At 45.7% G+C, this 23,924-nt stretch overlaps 1 protein-coding gene across 1 annotated transcript; it reads right to left on the reverse strand.

The window, feature by feature from the left end:
• Positions 1–11,561: 11,561 nt before the first annotated feature.
• SLC18A3 (solute carrier family 18 member A3) lies at positions 11,562–13,722 on the reverse strand. The gene has a single exon (XM_078641121.1). It carries the CDS (start codon positions 13,595–13,597, stop codon positions 11,990–11,992), a length of 1,608 nt encoding a protein of 535 aa, XP_078497247.1. The 5' UTR covers positions 13,598–13,722; the 3' UTR covers positions 11,562–11,989.
• Positions 13,723–23,924: the final 10,202 nt, after the last annotated feature.

Here is a 23,924-nt window from a genome sequence, read left to right on the forward strand (position 1 = left end):
AAGGAACTTTCCAACACGTTTTTGAAACTTTTTCTTTTGTTTAACCCTGTTTCAGGGATGCGCGCAATCTTTCCTAGACTTCGACGCACAATGGGATCAGGAGGGGTGTGTCCGCGTTCTTCATGTTTTTTTAAGTTACTTTCTTTGGTGCAGTACCAAATAAAAGTTATACATCCCCATAATCTTGAAATGCCATCTCAGTCCAATCAGAGGATATTACAATGATGATACAAAGCTGGAGTGAGGTCATGATGATGGGGTGATGACACGATGCTGGAGAGTTGTCACATTGCTGGATTGATATCATAAAACTGAATTGATGTCACAGTGATGTTATGAGATCATGATGAGGTCATGAAGCTGAAGCCATGCAACAACGTCTCAGTGAATTTACAATGTGATGTCACAGTTCCTAAGGGATGTCATAATCCTCAAGTGACTTGATAATGCCTGAATGATGTCACAATGGAGGAGTGAAGTCACAATGCTGAAGTGGTGGGTCAGTGCTGGAGTGACGTCATAATCAGTGTAGCGAAATATTGATGAATTAATTTACAGCTGTGGCGCGGTGTTACACTTCTAAATTCACCTGATGTGACATTACAATATTGTAGTGATGTCACTATGCGAGTGTGATGTCATAATTCTGAAGTCATGACTGGAGAGTTGTTATAATGACGTGGTGACATCTCAGTGCTGAATGAATGTTTCACGCAGGACTGAAGCTACCGTGCTGGAAATATGTCATCATTGCCAAGTGATGTTGTAATCCGGAAGTGACGCCCCAATTCTGTGAGCGATATCATAGCAGTGGAGTAACAGCACAATGCAGGCATGATGTCATAATTGATATGCGATGGTGCGGTGCTGGGGGTCATGTTACAATTCTAGAGTGATGTCACAGTGCGGGGCGATGTTAAAAAGATAAAGTGCCGATACCCTGCTGGCACGAGGCTACCATGCTGGACTGTCGTAATGCTAGACCGGTGTCATAGCGCAGGAGAGATGGCACTATGCAGTGGTGATGTCATATTTGTGGAGTGATGATGCGGAGCTGAAGGCCACGTCACAGTCCTCGGATGATGTCACAAAGCAGTGGTGATGTAAAGTTGAATTAATGATGCAGAGCTGGTATGATATTGCAATGTTGGATTAACAATGCAATAATATTACAGTGCTGCAGTAAAGGTACAATAGGGAAGTGATGTCATAATGTTGGAGTGATGTCATACCACTGGATTCATGTTACAAGGCAGAGATGGTGTCATATTTGCAGTGGTGATGCAGCGCTGGGCTGATGTTACAACACCGTAACTGATGTCACACTGCGTGGATGATGTCATAAAGCTGAAGTGGCGATGCAGTGGCTGGTTAATGCCACAGTGCTGCAGTAAAGCTGCAATGAGGGGGGTTGTATAATGCCGGGATGGTGCAATAGCGCTGGAGTGACTTCACAGTGCATTGGTGATGTCATAGTTCTGAAGTGATGTAACAGTGTTGGGGCGATAGTACAATACTCGAGTGACGGGCAATGCAGGGTGGTGTCACGAAACTGAAATGATGGTAAAGAGTTTTATATATATCACAGTGTTGCAGTAAAGTTGCAATCAGGGCGTAATGTCACAATGCTGAACCGATATTAAAATGTTGAAGTATGTCACAAAGCAGGAGTGATGCCATGGCACTGAAGTGAAGTTGCAAAGCTGGGGTTACGTCATAATGCAGGGGTGATATCATGAGACTGAAGGGATGCTACAAGGAGATCATAGTGCTGAAGTAAAGTTGCAATGCTTTCGTGATGTCACAGTTGTAAAGTGACGTATTAAGCCTGACATTATATTGTGTTCAGATGTGATCCCACAATGTAAGAAAGATGTCGCAACGCTGAACAATGTTGCGGTACTGGAGTGATGTCACAACGCTAAGTGAAAGTATGTATGACGTCACAATGCAGGGGTGATGTCATAATGCCGACATTTCGTTACAGCTCTAGGGTGCTGTAAGATTAGCGGATTGCTGTTGCTGTGTGGTTGAAATGAGATCTGGGTGAAGTGACGTCACAATGTTGTGATGCAACAATAGCAATGAGATATTCAAATGTCGGAGTTATGACTCAAAAGTGGGGTGATGTCACAGTGCCTGAGTGATATAATAATAGATTCAACAACACTCACGGTGGGTAAGCAATGCAAGTGTAGGGAGACGCGTGACCTTTCTTTAATGAGAAACAAAGAAAGGAACCTACCAAAGAAAGCCGACGGAAGCCTGGTGAAGCTGTACTGCAATATTATATGCACAGTATAATCAAAAGACACTGGAATTTCGAGTTTCTGTGGCCGCTGCGCTTTCCACATACTTTTAAATTTACCACGCTTGCCACATAATCGATATGTGCTGCATAATTAAAAAATGTTTCTCACTCAGACAGACCTAAGAGTTCTGAAAAACACCACTGACGGATGCTGCGTGGTTTCAGATCCTTTGTAGAAGTTATCTGGTCACCTTTCAGTTGTATTGTTTGTCTATTCGGGTAAAACTGGTACTAACGAGCTGAAACTTGTATACAAACAGCAATGTGCGTTAAAATGACAAATTAGCAAAACCATGTCACCAAAGTATGTGTCTCACTATGCCACTTCATTTTCCCTTTCTTGCCCGATATTTAATAAACTGGGCCACATAATTTGTTCTTCCTTTGCCGCACAATTCAGTGATTCCTCTAGTATACCTGAGCCGACAGGTGCATGCTGGAATGTTCACTGGGACAGCATCAACGAGCTCTTTATGTCAGCCGAGATTTGGTGAAGGGAAAAGCGTTTTGGGAACAAACGTGTCTGTGTTGCCGAGCGGTTCGGTAGACTTTGAGAGAAACTGTTGTCATCTGTGCGCTGCAGCGCTATCTGCAAGTAAGCAAATCGATACTCAAGGCGCTAGACAACTTGCCAGCAACTGGCGCCTTAGGCAACCCATGCATGAAGCGGACCAATCTTTCTTTCCCATTCAAATTATTTCTAATTTGATATTTTCTCACGTTTACTGCTCACTTAATTTGGCCCACCGAAGAAAACACCTGGTTTACCTGTCAAGACAGGCCATCACCGCACATGATTCATTGGGAGGCGCTATAATGTTAATTAATGCACAGAGGCGAGCTGGCTCGGTGCAGGTCGCATGTGTGTGGACCGAGGCATCCTGCAGCGAGGCAGACGAGGGGGCTCAGAGGCGACATTAGCAGCTCGTGCAATCGCACGTCCGATCGAAAGTTACTCAAAACACTAATTAGATAGAGAAGTAGATATTCGAAGGCGAGTCTGAAGTCAGTCACTTTACCCGTCCCTTTTACTCGCAAATACTGAAGTGAGCTAAGGTGCGCGTGCGTGTGTGCGCGCGCCTGTTTGTAGCGCTGTGTTTCTGTGAATGGGATGACAGATAACTAAATGCCATTTTTTTGTCACTCATAGTGGAGGGAGTCACTCAACCAGAGTCCTTTTTTAATTACATACGATATTACACTTTGTGCTGGTTGGTATATGGTTTACATAAAGTTGTTAGAAATCGTACGGTGGGGCTATGGGATATTACTACAAATATTTGCAAAATGTGCATTTACTATTAACTCACACAGACAAAAGCTACACATGCGACTTGTAGAGTTCGTAATTATATGTACATTTCTCACATGCATATACAAAATATATATATTCTATTTGAAGGCACATATATTCGTGTACCCACGTAGAAAAATGTGCATGTATGTTACATATATATCTATGTAGGCATTATAGTATTCATTATATCTATGTTTATTTATATCTAGCATAAATAACACATTTCAAATCGCAATATCTGTCTATCTATCTATCTATCTATCTATCTATCTATCTATCTATCTATCTATCTATCTATCTATCTATCTATCTATCTAATCTATCTATCTATCTATCTATCTGCCTGTCCTATTGCCAGATGTGAATTCAGTACAGTTGCTTACTCGCTGAGGTGCCGCTTTGAGAGGGGGGTGGGGGGATAGGTTTCTAAATAGGTTCAGAGACTACTTACCAGAGGATGGGTCAGAGGTGAAATCGTGCTAGTTGGCGGAGTTCGCGAGCCGTCCGCCAGCCTCCCTCAGGTGCTCGGATCCAGAGCGCTGCGGGCGCTGTCCAGGGTCCTGGAGCGTCTCCTGCAGGACGTGCTCCTCCTGCTCCGGACAGCACTGCTCGCAGCACCTCTCCTCCTCCCACCTCCATGTCTATGGGTGACTGGCTCCTCCCTTGCCTCCCATTCGCCAAGCTTTTCAAGTTGCCGGTGACAAGCAGCCTCCGCCAGGGGGTGGGTCCTGGAGCTCTGTGGCGATCGTCAAACTTCAGCCGAAGCTAGGGGCATCGCTGGCGAACTTGTCCCCCCCCCCCTCCTGCAGTGAGAGGGCGCGCTCCGGCTGCCCCGGTGCTCCTCTCTCACTGGCCAAGGCTGCCGGACCCCAGACGCGCCCACCATCTCCGCACGTGCAGAGCACACAGCGAGAGGGGAGGTGAGCGGTGGCAGCAGCAGCTCAAGAAACCCTACCCCAAGATTTATGTCTTTGGGGCCTTTTAAGCTACAGGGCAATGAACACTGTTCCAGTGATTCTCCAGTCTTCGTTCTTGATCGTCTCTCCCTGTCCGTCCACATAGCTCTTCTCCTTCACCTGTCCCTCTCTCCGTACTTTCTCCCAGACTGAAGCAAACTGAACAGCGGTGTTCAATGAAGTGTCGACTTACTCTTGTAGGCTTTAATTAAAGGAATGTTCTTCATCCACTACAGAATCAGCAAGTCCTTCTACTCACACGTCCTTCGTCCTTCCATTCACCCATCCCATTCTCCTAGCCCCAATCCACTCTCTCTTCTGTCAATCCACTCAAAGCCCGTAGAATCTATCCATCCATTTTCCAAGTCAACCCACCCGTTTTATCATCCACCAATCCACTCTGGCATTAGTGCATCAACTGAACCATCCATTCAGCCATCTATGCATCATTCATTCATTTATCCACTCAAAGTCTCCTCGTCAATCAATCCCTCCTTGCACCCACGCATCAATCCATCCTTCCATTCACGCCTTTTCATTCATCAATCCATCCTCACCTATGTCCACCCATCCAAAGTCTATTTTTTTTAACCCGTTCACAGGCCAAGTTTGTTTCCCTACCCTTCCTCTTTTTTCTCAACAGTTACATATGTTCCATCTTTCCGCTCTCTCTTCTCTTTCTACCTTGCCTTCCTATCTGTGTCTCCTTCGTCATTATCCTTTTGCCTTAGTTAGATTCTGTACCTCGGTGTGTTTCTTCTCTCACACTCCTTACCCTTCCCCTGCTATTTTCACTCTGCCTGTCCCTCTGTTTCACAACGCTTCACGACTTTCTGTCATCTGCCCTTCCTATTTGCCTCTTTAACTTACCCTATCACCTCATCTATTCTCATCGAATTGGGTTGATCTAATGTCTTTTCTTTGGTCCGTTTCCCTCCCTCTCTTACCTCTCATTTCCTTACCCAGTTGTTTCTCTTTGCACCTCTTCTATCACCCGCCTTTCTTTCCCTTTGCCTATAATTCTCATTACCAACTTTTCCTGTGTCCAGCTTCACTGCACCGTGCCCCCAAACCCACGAGTCATTTCGTTTTACCAGCTATTGCAGTTCCCCTCCACCCATTAACCTACAGCCCTCTTTCTCTCTCCAGGGGTTCGTGTACGTCCTGCAGGCTGTCATTAAAGGAATGTTTTATAACAGCCACAGAATCCTAAAGGCCATCTACTCATCCATCCATACAAAGCCAGTATCCCAATCTATGCAATCCACCAATCCTTTCACACACTCAACCTATCTTTCGCCCAAAGGATCCTCCCATCCATCAATCCGCCTTCTGGTCCGTCCATCCATCCATCAATCTAGACATCCATCCAGCCATCTATCTCCCGTTCGTTAGCCTATCCAACACACCCATCTTTCCACCTACCCAGTCAACATTTCATATATCACAAACTACCCTCTGATTCATCAATCCATTCTCTTGCCCATTCATCCATCCACCCATTCATCCACTCATCTCCAGTTCGTTAGCCTATCCAACACACCCATATTTCCACCTACCCACCCAGTCAGCCTTTGATTCATCACAACGTACCCTGCCATCCATCAATCTATTCTTGTGCCCATCCATCCAAGTCTATTCATTAGCCCATCCAACACACTTCTGCACTCATATTTCCAACCACCCACCAAACCTTTAATTCACCCAAACTACTCTCCCATCCATCAATATATCCTCTCGTAGGTCCATCTATCCATCCATTCATTCATCCTAAATATATCTTCCAATCTATTGTCCAGCCTTGCATCTTTCCAAACACACATCCACTACACAACCATTCATCCAGCGATTCTTCCTTCCCGTCACCCACCCAACTCTCCCATCTATCAATCCACAGTCTCTTCTGTCATCCATCCAAACTTCATTCTGTATCCTAAACACAAGAAGTCATCAACGACAGACCAAAGTTAAGCACTTAAATTCCCAAGTATATATAGTCAGATTAGATGCAGCCTCTTCCAGCATCCGTAGTTGTTTGATGCTACAAAGCTCAAGAATTTAACAAATAAGGAAGGTGCACTCAGCAAAAGTCAGTCAAAGCCAAAAGTAGTTTCCATTTATCTTCTTTTATTCCAAAAAATCATACTGAGAACGGCAAACAGCCAGCACGTTTCGTCCCTATTGCCAAGAAACTTCTTCAGGGCTATGAATCAAGTGAGCCGAAAAATATTGAAGCGACAAATATACGGTATCCACGATATTCAAAGCTTGATTACTGGAGAATGTTCAAGATGGGTGCACATTAATGAGGCATCGAAGTTCAAGACTATAATATGTCCATCATATAAATGTTGCTTCCATATTGGGATAAACAAGAGGAACATGGAATATGGTTCCAACAGTAGATAAGTGGCTATTCATATGTACAATTACAATCCAGATTTGTGTAATGCAAGTATGCCGAACAGCATTTAAATGATGGACATATTATAGACTTGAACTTCGATGTCTCATTAATGTGCATCCATCGTGAACATTCTCCAGTAATATAGCTTTGGATATCGTGGATACCGTATATTTTTCGTTTCAATATTTTTCGGCTCACTTGATTCATAGCCCTGAAGAAGTTCCTTGGCAATAAGGGACGAAACGCATTGGCTGTTTGCTGTTCTCTGTATGATTTTTTGGACTAAAAGAAAATAAATGGAAACTACTTTTGGCTTTGACTGAGTTTTGATGAGTGCACCTTCCTTATTTGTTAAATTCCATTCTGTATTCTGTTTGTCAAACAACCACCCACCCATCCATCCATCCATTGGGCCTGATTTACAGTTTGGTGGACAGGTTTCTCTGTAAAACCTGCCACCCTATTTCATGTAATGCACTTGTTCTAAGGCAGACAGGATATGTGGCATGTTTGTCAGTGAATAACATTTGTGCCAAACTCTAAGTCAGGTCTGAAGTCTGCTCTTCTGTTCGTCTATTCATTCATTCATCCACCCATCCGTCCGTCCATCGTCCTTTTCATCCAAACCCCCCCCCCCCGCAACTACTCATCCACCCCCCTTCATTCATCTATCCATCCTAAGATTTCTCCTCAGTCCATCCGTCCTTTTACCCACCTTCTATGCCTCCACCCACTCAGCCTTTTCTTTCACTAATTTCACTCCCCCATCAATCAAAACACGTTATTTAGCCTTTCTGTGTTCTCAGACATCTAGCTTGCGACCTTCCTTTCTCTCTCATTCCTTCCGTCCTACGTCCTTCCCTCCCCTCTCAACCTTTCACTCACACAACCTACCCTCTCACCCAGCAATCTCCTCTCGTCTACGTCCAACCGTCTGTCCATCTCTCCATCCAAAGTCCATTCATTTGACCATTCATTCAGCTGCACTTCTAACCAAAACCACACCTCCTACCCAACGACCCATTCATCCTTCCATTCACCCATCCCACACTCTCATCCACAAATCCACTCTCTCTTTTTTCAATTCATCCATCCGTTCTTTATCCTATCAACTCAATCGTCCATTCATCCATCTACCCTAACAAAGTCTGTTTTTCCGTTCAACCACTCACTCATCCATCCACCCATCCAACTTCCTTTTCACTCAACCCATCTTCCCAACCCACTCATTCACTCTCCCACCCATTCATCCATTCACCCACCTATTCATCCATTCACCCACCCAACCATCCAGCCATTTACCCACCCATCCATCATCTTTCCTCTAACAATTCTGGGCCTGGTGTAGATTTGGATGGTGATCAAAATTCTCCAAAACCTGGGGGAGCGCGTAACCCGGAGGAGACTCCACCAGCAGAGTCTCCCCCAAAAATACTACCCCGAGGGTGGAGAACAAACCTACAGTCGAAGTCTGCTCTTCGGTTCATGTACTGCACCCACCGTTCATTCATGCATTCACCCTCCTGTCCATCCATTCCAAGTGCATTGGTAACCCGTCTGCCCACTCTGCTGTCCGTCGGTCCATCCATCCGTCCACCCAGCCATCTGTCTGTCTGCCTAAATCGATCTGATTATTAACCCTTTCTCTGCCTGCCTCTATGCGTTCTTCCGTCTCCGTGTCTCTGTGCCTGTTCCTTCTTCACTTATCCCACGTGTGCGCTCAGCCAAATCCCATTCAATGTAACCCCATTCGTCCACCCAAAACTACCGTCGCACCCGTCCACCTTTGAAACTCATCCGTCGGTCAGTCGTCTCAAGCGTGCACGGTGGTCGGTCTTTCCACAGGTAACGGGCCCAGGTCAATCAATCCGCGCCCATCTGGCCTGATGCGCCCCAGCTGTGCACGCGCTGTGCCATGGGTGCCGCGCGCGCCACACCCCCGAAGTTTGGAGGGGCGGATTTCACCACTGGCAGCTGCGTGCATTCTGGAGCGCCTTGAGCGGCCGCCAGGCGCTGTGAACTCAAGCAGAGGGGGCTCTGTCGTGTGGTGCTGGTTCGCCGGCGGGGGGCCAAACCATACAAACTTCAAGAATTTCAAATGTGCAATATTTAAGCTGGCGGTGTCGGGGATGTGACAGTTTTATTACAAAGAATCTCTTGACCACAGTTTTGTTTCTGAAGACAACATAATATGAGTAAGAAGAAGTGGCACGTGAACGTTTTTTTTGTTATAGCGACCCCCCCTCCCTTATATAAAGTTTATTTTCAGGGCTGGCAGAGGGGCGTGATTTTCCAGCACGGTGTCTGGCGTCGCCACCCCTAACCTAGTCGTTTCTAGCAAATCACAGGTCCACCACCTTCCCGGGGGCGCAGGTATCAAATGTGCAGCAGGTGCAGCGGCACCGGCTCCTCCTAGCCTGATGGATCTAGTGGACTTTGATAATTGGCTGAAGTTAATATTCCCTCACCAGGGGTCTTTGCGTGCACTACCGGCTAGGCCAGCCTTGCTGCGCCACACGCGCCTGGTCCTGAGGAAGGAGTCGGCGGTGGCGGAAACCCATCCGAGGGGCGTCTGGTGACAAATGCGTCGCGCGCCGCCCCCTTTAAGCATCTTGAAAGACGCGCTGAACTGGGCTGGGATCGATGGCAGCCCCGTAATCACTAAAGTAGCCATTTGTTATGTGTTATTTGCCTTTTTTTCTTCCAGACAGGAAAAATGACAGTTGCGTGAAAAAACGTTCAGGCAGGAGAAACTGTGGGGAGGAATCCCTAAGTTTAAAGTATATCTGTGCCTCAGACATCAATCAGTGACATAAGAACTACCATGCACTGGTCTCTCTCTTTCACGCGCTCTGTCTTTCAGTTGTTCTCTTGCATTCGTTCCACTCCCTCTCTCTCCTTTCTCTTCCCCTTCGCCTTTATCTCACTCTCTCAACCAACCGACCGTCTCTTGTCCATCGTCGCTAGCTCGTCTTTTCTCTCGTTCTCTTTCTACCTGTAGTTCTTTCTCTCTTTCCTTGTCTTGCGTTCCCCTGTCGCTCACTTTCATTTGCTTTTTCATATTTCCTCTGTCTCGATATGTCTCTCTCGCCCTTCCTTTCTCTCACTTCAGTGAAATTTTGTGTTATTGCCCTGCCTTACTGTCCGAGTCTTGCAAAATCTTTACAGCTGAACACCTGCTGGTTGCATCACTTTTGCACCTCTGTTTTCGAGTCATTGATGTCAAAGACTCTCTCTCCGTCCTCACCCGCCATCTCTTGCTCGTGTTTTCCCTTCCCATCTCTCTCTCTCCTTTTCAATGATCCCTCTTTTTCTTTTCTTTTTTCTGCGTCTCCCTAGTTCTTTTCTCCCTCTCTTCTCTCACTTCATCTTCTCATTCTTTTCGCTTTCTCTCCTCTTTATTTTGCTTCCCTCTGCCTACCTAATCTCCTTCACTCTAATCTCACCATGCCTTTCTGCTACTCCTCCTTTCCCGTCTCTTTTTCATTCCTTCTCTCCTTACCCCTCTTTGTCTCTTTATCACACCCCCAGTCTCCATCGTTCCTCTCTTTCCGACCTCTTTCTGAATCTCGCGCCTCTCATCTCCTCTTTCACTCTTTCTAGCTCCCTTTCACCGGGTCGTCTCTTTCTGTATGCCATATCTGTCTCTTCTGTTTCTTACCCCAGTCTATCCCTCCTTTCTCTCTTTAGCTTCCTTCATCTCCCGTCTCTGTGTTTGTCTCTCTCTCCACCCCTGCCTGATTTCAGTCCTTGACTTCTTTTTGTCTCTCGCACTCTCTCGTCCCCTCTCCTCTCTCTCCCTCTCTCTTTTCCTGAATCCAAGTCTCTGTCTCAGCCTGCCTCTCCTTTCTCTCCTCTTTCTCTCTTTCGTGTCACTTTCTCTCTCACTCTGTCTTCTTGATCTGGGTCCCTGCCTCTGCTACTGTTTGTCTCTCCCTGTCTCCTCTCTCCGCCCTTCCTGTCTCTCCCTCTGTCCGATTACCTATCTGAATGAACATTGTTCACATCAAAGGCCGAGGTGGAAGTTTTCGATGGCACAGTTTCTGCCCAAGGGTTACCCAGTGACCACAAAACGTTATTGAAGTTAAGCGAAGCTCTGTAATTTCCTGTGGAGAAGTCGATTGAGGAACATTTTCAGGTCATTTTTCAGAACATGGCAAATAAACACGTTTTCGAGCCACTAAGTTTGAATTCCAAACTAACTTTTTGAGAAAATTGAATCATTGGGCGGTGTACGAGATAGTGGAGCAATCCAAGAAAACGAGGAGTAGAAAAAAACACTATTCCGTTAAATAAGTTGTTTTCCTCTCCACAATGCGCTGCCTTTCAAGGGGCAGAAAAGGAAGATTTTCGTCTGCTCACGATGCAGAAAACACCCCCTTTTCAGCAAAATAAACAAAGATTAACAGTGAAGGCCCTAGTCTGTAATTATTTACACCCTCCCTGCGTGCACTGCGTGCACTGCGTGCGGTGCATTGTTTCCTGAAGCCGCGCCGCATCACAGAACACCAGTAACATTTAATTACACTGCGTGCGAATTTACACGTTGCCAGGCATAAAAAAAAATATATCACACCACAACCGTTATTTATTGAATATTCCTTTATTTTTAGTTCCCTGAATAACCAACTGGAGGTTTGTGACACTGACAGGTATTTTGTGTAGCCATTTTCCAGAACAGAGAGATATACAAGACGTGACACAAAAAGTTTCGACTTCAGAAAATGTTTTTGTTTTTTTAATTTCAGGGTAGTCGGGGTGAACTTTGGGCGGGAAGACCCTAACATTTTTTTATTAAATGCATAATTTAACTCTTTTCCATTTTGTGTTCTCTCCCTCCCCCTTAGGAAATATAGATTAAAAAAATAAGTCTAGGAGAAAGCAGTGAGATAATGGCAGACCGTTATTAGTGGTAATTTATTCATATTGCACATCGGTACATGGAGATATGGCGTTCGTACTGCATTGCATGTGTTTCCGTCTGTCTCTGGCAGTCTAAAGGGCGGGGGCCCCGCCGCTTAGCTGTACTCGTAGTCGGAGGAGTCCTCTTCCGAGACGTACCTGCCAGCGTGGTGTCTCTTGTAAGTGTCGGTGCAGTTCTCCTCCACGGGGGGCGTGCCGTGCTGCCGCCCCTTGGACTTCCGCTCCTCCATTTTGATTGTGTCGTACAGTCCCTTGGGGCCTTCCTCGAGCAGGATGTGGCTCTCGGAGTGGGAGGGCTTCATTTGGCACACGCCCTTCAGGAAGAGCAGGGCGGGGGCGTAGAGGACGTTGACCAGGCCCATGCCGAGGTTGAGCTGCACGAAGCCCATGGTGTGCACGATCTGGCTGGCCACGATGGGCCCCAGGGCGTAGGCCACGCAGTAGGAGATGTCCGCGATGGCGTAGACGCTGCCGTAGACGGACACGTGGCGGAGGTCCACCAGGAGGGCTAGCGTGGGCAGCAGGGCGGTGTCCACCAGGGCGATGCCAAAGCAGATGCCGCAGAGGGGGACCATGAGTTGGCCAAAGTTCCGGCAGGCCGGCACCGTGCAGGAGCTGGCGCCGATGATGACCATGCCCAGGGCCCCGTAGAACCACTGGTACTGGGGGTACCGGGAGGCCAGCTTCACGGTGATGTAGACGCCCAGGACGTGTGGGAAGAAGGCTGGCAGCCAGCACAGGCCCATCTCCCACTCCGAGGCACCCATGGTGGTCTTCATCCAGTTGGAGATGGTGGGCTCCAGGAATGCCAGGGGGATGTTGCAGGTGGTGAGGGCCCCGGCCACCACAGCGATGTAGGGGTCGAATATGAGTCGGTAGATGGGGGTGCCAACTGGCATGTTGGCCCTAGTCCTGCTGGAGAAGGGTTTGATGACACAGAGCAGCAGCAGCCCGTCCATGAGGGAGATGGATGCCAGCACAAGGAAGGGCATCTTTTTGCCCACAAACTCGTAGAGGATGCCGCCAAAAGGGGGCGCCACCAGACTCCCGAAAGAGATGAAGGCCAGCGCGATGCCCAGGGCTTGGCTCCTCTCGCCCTCCTCCGTGTACTTGTCGGCGATCATGGCAATGCCCGAGGTGTCGGCGAAGGCAGACCCCAGGCCCTGCAGGCTCCGGGCCATGAAGAGGGTGGCATAGTTCTCGGCGAAGGCAAAGATGACGGTGGAGAGGAACATGACCATGAGGCCGATGAAGAGGGGGATGTCGTAGCCCACCCTGTCGATGAAGGTGCCGCTCAGGGGGTTCACCAGCAGCTGCAGGATGGCCTTGGAGGCGAAGAGCACCCCGATCTTCATGTCCTCGTTCTCGGGCGGGTACCGGGGCCTCAGGATGGACTTGGTGGCGTTCGAGGCGCTGGCGTTGGCTTCCTTGAAGGCCGCGTCCGCCGCCCCCGAGCGCAGGGAGGCCACGTAGTCCGGGATGATGGGCACGATGACCATGAAGAGCATGTTGTCCAGGAAGAGCGCCACGCACACGATGAACAGGATGAGCCGGCGGTGGTGGTGCACCTCCTTCATGGCGCTGCCGATCCTCTTGGTCTTCTCGCCCATGGCGTCGGAGAGCTTCTCGACGGCTGACCGCGCTGCCCCTTCTTTGGGGGGCTCTGGGGCCGCCACCGCCACGCTTTCAGCCTCTGCATCCATGGCTGCTTTCTTCGCGGGCTCTGGGCCTCAAACCAACACAGCGCACCCTCCAAGCGCCGGTAGAGCCTCTGCGGTGCCTTCTCTCCACCTGCAGCCGACCAGGAAAGACCTTTACCAGCCGGGCATGGGCCGCACTTCCTGGGAATGACACAGAAAGATAAGAAGATATGTAAGACATGCCACTGACTGCAAAGCAAAGAGTTCTACATCGATACAAGCGTCTTTCATGAGAGCCCCTGCACCCAGCACCCCGCTTTGGTACCGTTCCGTCACCTCCCCTTCACTCACTCAGCACATGGGCGCAAGGCAGGCAGGGATGCTGAACTACACACAATCCTGACACACTCACTGATTGACTCACACACCATTCACACATCCACCCACTCAACAACTCACTCTCTCCCTTAGTAGCTCATGCGCTTACTGTACAACCACACTCACTCACTCACTCACCTACTCAAAAACTCATTTGGTCACTCATACATTTACTCAATATACAACCATACTCATTCATTTAGCCATTTACCCACTCACTTTCCTAATCGAGAACCGATGCACTTACTACACACTCACTCACTCACTCATCATTGGCCCACTTACTCAACAACTCACCTTTTCAATTGGTCACTCATGCACTTACTATACAACCATAATTACTCACTCAATATACAACCCTTAAATCACTAACTCATTCACTCAATCATGTACCTACCCACTCAATAAACCAGATACCCAGATTCACTGACCAGCTCACTCACTCACTTATTTGCCCACTCAGTCTCACTCATTCCTTAAACAAATACCCATACTGATTCATGTTCAATCATTCGCCCGCTCAATAACCCACTCACCTACACACGATACTCTCTCTCACTGGACCATTGACTCACCTACGCAACCCACGTATCTAATGACTCAGCAGTCAACTCAATCACTCACCCATGTACTTGCCAACCCGGTTACTCACTTGCATACTTTCTGATCTACAACTCACTCCTCACCCGTCCCTGACTCACTTTCCAAGACATTCTCTCCCAGGCAGGCTCACTAGCTCACCTACCACTCACTAGTCAGATATTCTTTCGGTCCTCACACTCGTTTACATATGCACTGTAAAATAGGGAATAACACAGTTACAACGATTTTAATTAGGATCGTATCGCAGTTTCTGCCCACCGATGCCGCAATCAAGTTTCAAACTAGGGCACGCCACACCCGTCTGCCCCACACCGCTCCCCTATCGGTTCTCCCGTGAGAGTCACGCCCGGCTGGCAACCCGCTCGGAATCCGTGTGCATTAAAATGGGTGTCTCAAGCGTGACTTCACCTGGTCTATATTTTGGGTCTTTATTTTCGGTGGTGGCTGGGGGAAGGTTGGGAGGGAGTCATACATGGAAGAATGAGGGGGCTGCGCGGGGCTGCCCGCGTGCCGGAGAGGTTCCTCATAGCTCACGGCTTCTAGCTCCAGCCTGGAGGAAACACCTCAACTTTAGAGGAGGCAGTTTCCGCATCGCTTGAAGCCCTGGTAGAATGTGTGCGTGCCTGCGCGAGCTTATCTGTATGCGCGTGTTTATAAGCTCAATTAAAATGTGTAAGTGCAGATATATATGCAACTCAGGACTGTGACACCCATACAAGGTGTTTGTGAATCTATATATGTACCATATATGTACTCGCGCAATTATACATACAGTGGAACTACAGAGACAACCACACTTGCACATAAGTATAGGCTGGTCTTATACGCACACACCTACATACAGATAAACCGAAAAATATGCATTCATACACATCCACACAGCGTACACAATATACATACGCCTATCTACATGTAAGTATATGCCCTCACAGTTCTGCTATTGTTGAATATTTATGTTGGTTTATGTGACTTCTAAAATGTCACCTTTGGGACAGTGTTGAGAGCCGGGCGACAGCCCGAGACTATGGAGGCAATAAACAAGGCGGGTCCCTTCGGTAACACGAGTGTACCAAAGACTGGCACTGGGGCTGTGCGAGTTTGGCTCATTGTGTAGGGTCGGAACGGGGTCCGATGCCGAATTGGGGCTGAGCCCAGGGACGCTTTCTAGTGTCGAAGGCATGCAGAGATGCTCACACTATGCAAGCTGGCACACATAGACGTAAGAGTCAGGCATAATGGCATTCACTATTGCATTCATGGTCACTTTTATTGAGTGCTTTCCAAAAGAAAGCGCAAGATGATAACACGATGACGTGACGTAACACAACATATGCATTTGTTAAACACATTTATTCACATGTAGGCATCTTGCATCTGTTCACACAGCTACATACATATGCATAGATATAAAAGGGCTCGACCTGGTATTCAGATTACGTTAAATGCCACCCGCCATATATTCAGGTAGTTCAACACCCTCGCCCCACCTACACCGCCTTCCCTTCAGCCCATGGGAATTAGAGGGAATTTGGCTGAAGCTGGCTGCAGGCAGCAGCCGCGAAGGGAGCTGTCCCGATGTGAAGGTGCTGAAAGCAGGCACCCTCAGTCTAACTTATGAGTATCCTCCACTGACGAGGTCCGGGGGCTACCTCCGCCCCTTGCAGGTCCCAGCCCAGCCCGAGCCCCCAGAGAGGCTGCCACACTACTCCAGAAGGGGGCTTACCTCACTCGCCTCCGCGCGCAGTTCCTTCTCGGGTTCCAGCCAGCGCTCCTGCCATGGAGATGGGGGCACAGATCGGGCAGGGCCGTGCCACCGCACACCCGGTCCCCTGGGGCCGCTTAGATCCCCCTCGCCGTGCGGCTGCTCGCGCCCTGCCCCGGCTGCACCATCGCAGGCTGCGCACTCACCCCGAGCCCTGCCTGCACCGGCCGCTCTGACACCACTCCGGCTCGCATGCTGCTTGACTTTTATGAATCTGCCCCTTTTTTCCATCCCAAGGCTGTGACGCACAGTTACCTCCAGCCCCCAAGTGGTTACTTTGCCAGCTGCGTCTGTGTATGCTAATTTAACACATGGAGGAACCCCAGCCAATTGCCAAGAAGTGGGGGCGCGCCCCTCCCTCACCCACCCACCGGTACTCATCAGCAGGGGCGTTTCCTGTCTGCTTCCAGATGACTTCACAGTCTGCTGCTGCCCGGCCAGGGGTTCAACAGCACGCCTGGGACTAAACATAAAATGCGTTTTCAACGCTTATTTTAGGACATATTTCGTGTCAAAACCGTAAGATACACGGAGAGACGTTTATTTCTCGCCTCACCTAGTTTTGCGCTGGTTTCTCTGTTGATTGTTGCGTGATTTCATGAGTAATATTCAACTTCTGAGGGCCCTTTTCCTGCTTTTGGAATAAAAAGTGCATACTTTTATTATGGACAGCTCCAACTCCCTTGTCACTACGAGCTCATCTCAGGCATCAGGCTGCTTCTCCCGTTGTGGCCGCGCCTGAAATGTTAAGTAATTTTGAAAAAAAGAATGGAACGTGAGTAAATCTGTTTCCTATGCCTGTAGGACCGACTGGGGAAACCATAAGAAGCCCCGGCAAAATTACTCCACCATACCCGCTCCCTTCACCTCCTCAAGCAATCTATTTACGCCCATTCATTTTCTCTATCTTTCTCCTTCTTTCCTCTCTCTCTTCTCCCTCTCTGATGGTTTTCTCTTAACCTTCCCTCTCCTTACTTCTCTTTCTCTCGCTCCCTTCATCTCCCCAATCTATTTCAGTCCATTCATTCTCACTCTCCCTTTCGATCCTCTCTCTCTTCTCCCTCCTTGATGGTTTTCTCTCAATCTTCCCCCTCCCGCCTTCTCTTTCTCTCTCTCTCTCTCTTGAAGCCTCACAGTGTTTACCAGGGAGCTGAGGTAAGTGGCAGAGGCACCAGGAGTGGCACTGACTTTCAAAACTGGCATCACCGGGGACATGCCGGGTGGAATGAAATACCTGTCCCACCTGCTTGCTTCTAAATGCAGTAAGTGTTAATACTATTTGGTGAACAAGAAGCACAGGCAGCGCTAGCACCATGGACAGTTTTCATCTCTCTTTTGCCCCTCGACATTCCACATTTGCATATTTAAATGTTTTTCCTATGTTGCTACCCCCAAATGTTTGCCCCCTATCAACAGAGACTGAGCTGTGCCCCTCTGATACATTACCCAATCTTGGTGTCACCTTTGATGATAAACCTTCCTTAGAGAAGCATGTTAATAAAGTGGCTGGTGTTAGTCGAAAGGTGTTTCCTGTAATTCCAGCACACGCAAAGTCCCTAATTGTGCAAAGTCCCTAATTGTGCGTAGCATTACAGTATAGAAACAACATCACTTCCCACCCAAGGCCAACCGTCCTTTGAAAACCAGGGAGGATATTTACAACAAAATGTCAGAGTGCAGTGCTGCGCCAAAATAGGTAACACCAAGCTCCGACATTTTTAAAATGCAGGGATCTACCGTATTTACAAAAATACAGTCCACCCTGTGTTTCCCCTAGTGCTAGTGCCAACGCCGGCGCAGGCACCCTTGCACCATGTTGCATATAAACAATCTTGAAAAGTGATTTGCACTTTCCATGTGTGGCGCTGAATGCAGCACATATGGAAAGAGCAAAAAACAAGGAAAAATTAATATTTTCTCCATGTATCGCTAGTCTAAGATCAGGTATTCCCTGGTCTTAGTTTTTGGCACTACCCCAGCCATCTAAATATGGGGCAGTGTCAAAAAACAATGGGTGTTGTGGCGGAAGGCCAACCTCAACATCCATTGCACGCTCCTTGCAGGCTAAGTGAGGCATGAAAAGGGGCCTTATTTACAAAATAAGGAGAAGGGGATATCACCACCAGAACATTGCTAGAAGTGATATTCTGGTGGCGATACCCCCTTGTAAATATGCCCCCAGACGTCAAAGTGTTAATCTAAAAAAAAAATTTGGTACTGCAACATCCACTTCAAGTTCAAGTTCAAAAGGCCTTTATTCGAATTTCATAAAATTCATAAAAGTACCGCAGTTTAAAGCCAACAAATCATTACAGTATACATCCATACAGAAAGTTTTAAATTTTTTTAAAAATTAACATGCTTTGGAATTCCTTACAGTTCAGCTCCAGTAAGACTAATTTATGATTTCAGGGATTTTCCATCATTTTACGCACTCGTATAGTCAGTCTTAAAAAAGTACTGGTGCGAAAAATTAGTTCATCAGAATCCAGGGAAACCAACATTCTATGCGACTCATTAAGTGTGAATGGTCTATGTTTCTTAAAATAAGGAGTTAAAAACCATTTAATATACCTAAGGTAAAATTTACAAAAGAATAGGAAGTGCAAATCATCCTGTAAACTGACACCATCACAGGGGCAAGGATTGAAATCCATGCTAGGTCGATACCCCAAAGGAAAAGACAACAAAAATTTCACTGTACCCGCCCTTAAGCGAAACAAAAGTGATCTCTCCCAGCTAGTCATAGGTAGGGACAGATAGGGCGGGAGGGGTTGTCTACGCAGATCATTCCCTAAATATTTTGCGACAGTTGATTTCTGCGATTCTCTTCCTATCTGTTCAGTATTATAAAGTGCGTACAGTGCATTTTTAACCTCGACTTTATCCTTGGATTCAATTAACGTAGGGTCATTGAATAGATTGCCTCTGTCCACTGCACTCAGTGTTTTAAAAACTTCTGAGAGCCAAGGAATCACCATTCCGTGGTCACAATTTAAACAGTCTTTCATAATGTTTTGAGTAAGTGAGGCAGTGCTATTCCTCCAGACTTTAATCCAAAAAAGTGCCGGTCTGGCTCTAATAAAATCACTTATATATGGAAGGTTTAATTCACTGTGGCAGATATAATCAGAGGATGAGATCGGGGCGCCCAATATTTTCCTACAGAAGCGGCTTTCCTCCAGTTGAATACTATGGCTGCTTCCCGACCCCCAAACCTCCGCTCCATATGAGGCAACAGGTGAGCACTGCAGTCTAAAAAAATTTAAAATAGCTTTAGTGGCACCAATTTTCTTTGGGCGAGGAAGGCTCAAGACAGAATTGGTGGCTTTCGAGAACTTGCTCGTGGCGTGGGCCAAATGCCCACTCCACGAGCCGTTCGCAGCGAAAACCAACCCTAAATAAGGAAATGTAGAAACAGATTCAAGTTTATCTTTACCTATCTGTATAGTGTTGAGCTTCCTTTTGCCGGGACCACAAGACATAATAAAAGATTTTTTTAAATTAACCCGCAAATCAAGACCCTCCATAAAATGAACAAAGCTATGTACAAGCAGACGAAGAGAATTTGGTGAGCGGGCCATAAGCACTGCATCGTCTGCATATAAAAGCACTGGTAAGGCTTTCCCTAGGATGGAACATCCGTAGTGACTTTTTTCAGGCAATTTGATAGACCGTTAATATAAATGATGAACAACAGGGGTGCTAAAACGCACCACTGTCTTACCCCTCTGCCTATGTCAATGGCTCCTGAGACTTCACCACCCATCCTAACTCTGACCCGTGCTTTCAGGTCAGTGTGAAGATAGGCGAGAAATCTAACAAGGGTGTCATTTAGGCCATTTTGTGATAGGATTGTCCAGAGTTTGGATCTATTCACTAGATCGAAAGCGGATGAAAGATCCATAAAAGCAAGGTAGGTAGGAGACGATCGAGCAATGCTGTACTTATCAATTATTAATTTCAGATTCAAGCATTGCTCCACTGTTCCTATTCCACTCCCAAATCCCATCTGACATGAATCCAGGAAGTCTGTGTCTTCAGTCCATTCAAGTACTCTATTGCAAATTATACGTCCCAAGATTTTTAGGGTGTTGTCCAAAAGGGAGATGGGGCGATAATTAGCTGGTTCCGTCCTATCTCCCTTTTTAAAAATTGGGACGATAATACTAGTTGCCCATGTGGCCGGCATAGCCGCTGTTGGCAGACTATTAAAAACGTTAAGGAGAATTGGCGCCCATAGATCTGCATTATATTTAATAATGTCTATGGGCAGACCATCAGGGCCAGGCGCCTTATTTCCCAGGCTCTCTTTTATAGCTATCTCAACTTCGTGGGCTTCAATCTGCAGGCCGCCCAATTGTCCTAAATTTAAAATAGGCGGCTCCTCTATTGGAGCTGTGTAAATTTTGGAGAAGTGGTTCTCCCATACACTGCTGATTATATTGCAGCTAATGTGAGTAAGCTTCTTACCCATTTCTCTTGTTTTCCTAACAGCGGCAACATCCACTTGCTTTTCTACTCTCCAGTACAGCAGACATTTAAAAATAATAAATAAATATAGCAGCCTTTCATCCCCACTCTCTACACTACATATATATATATATATAAACAGACACACGCAGGCACACACAGATCGCCACTGTAACAAGCTATGTGGCGGCATATTTTTCAGGTGTACTGAGCGTTTCTCACATACACTGTCAAACACTCATTGCCTAAAATAGGTACTGACTTTGCCTCCACAGCCATTGAGTCGTCCCTTACACACTTTGACTGCTTTTCACCTCTGCTGATGCTCAGCTACATCCCATCAATGCTATCGTTAGACCTTAACATAATCTATCACATCCCTTTAAAGTGGCTCATTGGCTCTCAAAACATGTGACCGTTGTCTATAGCACTGACCAAACCAGCTGACTCTTGCTTCCACTAACTGTTTCTCAGAGGTGCTGACTAAACTGACACTGCCTATGTGACAGTACTAAACTCATTTGAAGTGAATATAACCCCCCTCAATTCCCATCACAGCTCCAGAATGACTCTCACAGGCATGGACTGGTGCAGATTGCCTGTCACTGAAACTGACAGTCAGTCAGTCACTGCTTCACACTGGCTGTAAGTAGACACAATATAGATTTTTAAATATTGTAATGTTATAATATCGAGTTTTAAATAGCGATAGTGTAAAATATCATTGTTTAAAATATCGAAGTTTATAATATCAATTTACTGTCTTGTTTAAAATATTGTTAGAAATGTCAATTACAAAAATATTGCTATTAAAATATATCGTTTTTATATATTTGTGTTTTTATTATAGTATATGTTATAAATGTTATCATAATTGTTGATAAATGTGATATTTATTTTTGAAAATGTGTTTTAGGAGCAAGATGTTGGGTTTATAGGGGTAAGGGTGGGGAGTAATTTAAAAATTAATAATTTAACATTTAAAATATTATTTTAAATCAAATTGTAATATTTTTTTAGGAGCAGGGTGGGTTTATAGAAAATAATAATTTTAAATTTGAATTATTACAATTAATTTAAATCAAATTGTAATTTTTTTAAGGAGTGGATTATTGGGTTTCTAGGGGATAAGGGTGGGTAGTTTTATAAAGATTAACATTTTTAAATTTAACAGTTTTAATTTAATTCTAATGAAATACATTTTTGTTATGAGAGTTATTTGTAGTTTTATAGGGGATAATGTTTTTGCTTGTTTTAAAAAAAATTATAAATAATTTGTCTATATTTAATTTACATTTTGTTATATTTATGAGTGTAATGTTATGTCAAAAATGTGTTTAACATTATTTTTGTATTAGAAATATGTATTTAAAAATAATTTGGCAAATTAAATTAAAAAAATATATTTTTATTTTTATGAGTGTTATTTTTTTAATAAGGGGATGAGGGTGTTTTTGGTTGGAAATATTTGAGTTGTTTTATCTATAGTGATATACATTAATTAATTATAGGGAAACATCTGTGCATTGAATTTAATATATGTAATTATATTTAAAATATGTAAAAAATATGATAAATTATAAAATGAGTTTAATGTAGAGGTGTTTTGTGATATGGTACATATATGATTAAAAAATAATTAATTGTGTAATAATAATGTAAAAATTAAAATGTATACATTAATTTTAACATTAATCATTTTTAAAGTGTTTAATGATTATTTTACATTTTATAATGTTATACTTTTTTATTTAAAAGATATTTTAGGTTAATATTTGTATATTACATTTATAGTTTATTTTGAATAAAAAAAAAAAAAAGATAATTGTTGAAGTTATGAGCACTATGACAAGGACACCAGTAGAAGTGAGACCTGTTTATTAACCATCCACTCTCCTCACTGGAGAGTGCACCAACATTCTATTGCAAGCTTCAGGGCAGGGAATACCAACTGGGAAAAGGGGAAAGGGGTGGACGGAAGGTACCATTAGGGAGATAAGGTTACTACACTTCTCCCTTCCATGGGGGTGACAAGGAACATGAGAATCTGACCGCGGGGGTGGGGTAGAAGACACTCTATATGTCACCATTATGAAAGGTAAACAGAACGGAACACATATTCAATGCGTATTTACAATTTTGTCAAAGCTCCACCATTGACCATTTTCAAGTTGAACCACATTCTTAAGCACCTTGGCAATTTTACAGGGTGTGTAGTATTTGCTTTGGGTGACCCCCACTTTATTGTCCCTGCTGCCTTGTACCCTGTCACCTACCTCCCACTGGGAATCCTTCACCCCATGTTTCGAATCATACCATCGCTTGTACTTATCTTGGTGGAGTTGGATCTTTTCTGCTGTTGTCTCCTGATCCACTTTCCTGGCCACCCCTCCACTCAACCAACTGGGATTCAACTTGGTACAGGGTTCTCTTCCCCTTAATGCTACAAAGGGTGAAATGCCAGTGACCTTATTCGGGGAGGTGTGGTATGCCCACAGACACTTCCTAAGGAAACTCTCTATGTCGTGTCCATTGGTGGCAGCTAACTGGATGTGTTCCTTTATGATTCTGTTTGCCCTCTCAACTAACCCATTGGCTTTCGGGCAATACAAAGCTGTGGTCTCATGTTTAATGCCCATTCCCTTGAGAAATGTACACATTTCTTCTGAGCTAAACTGCACTCCGTTATCTGTCACCAAAGTCTCTGGAATGCCTTCTTCGACAAACACCCCATTCAAGAACTCAATCACCACCTTTGTGGTGACACTGTGCACAAATTTCTGCTTGATCCAATGGGTTGTGTAATTAATTAAGACCAGCATGAATCTCTTCCTTTCACCTAATTCCTGCATAGGTCCTATAATGTCCATGGCCAGCTTGCTCCATGGTTTGGTTGGCACCTTTACTGGAGATAATGGTGCTTTCTGTACTGCCTTAGATTTGTCGCTTTTGGCGCACGCTCCGCAATCCTTTACGGCTTGCTCAGTCATGGCGTCCATCCTTGGGAACCAGAAACTGGATCTGACTCTGGCTTTGGTAAGGCTTCGCCCCAGGTGGCCTTCATGTGCTAAGTCGATGACCTTTCTCCTGAGGCCCTTGGGAGGAACTATTCTATGATTGCAGTAGATTCTGTCTGCCTTTTATGAAACTTAATTCGTTTCTCACTTCCCAATA

The sequence above is a fragment of the Lissotriton helveticus genome, chromosome 5_1 (assembly GCF_964261635.1).
Source record: "Lissotriton helveticus chromosome 5_1, aLisHel1.1, whole genome shotgun sequence".
In the NCBI taxonomy this organism is placed as follows: Eukaryota; Metazoa; Chordata; class Amphibia; order Caudata; family Salamandridae; genus Lissotriton; species Lissotriton helveticus.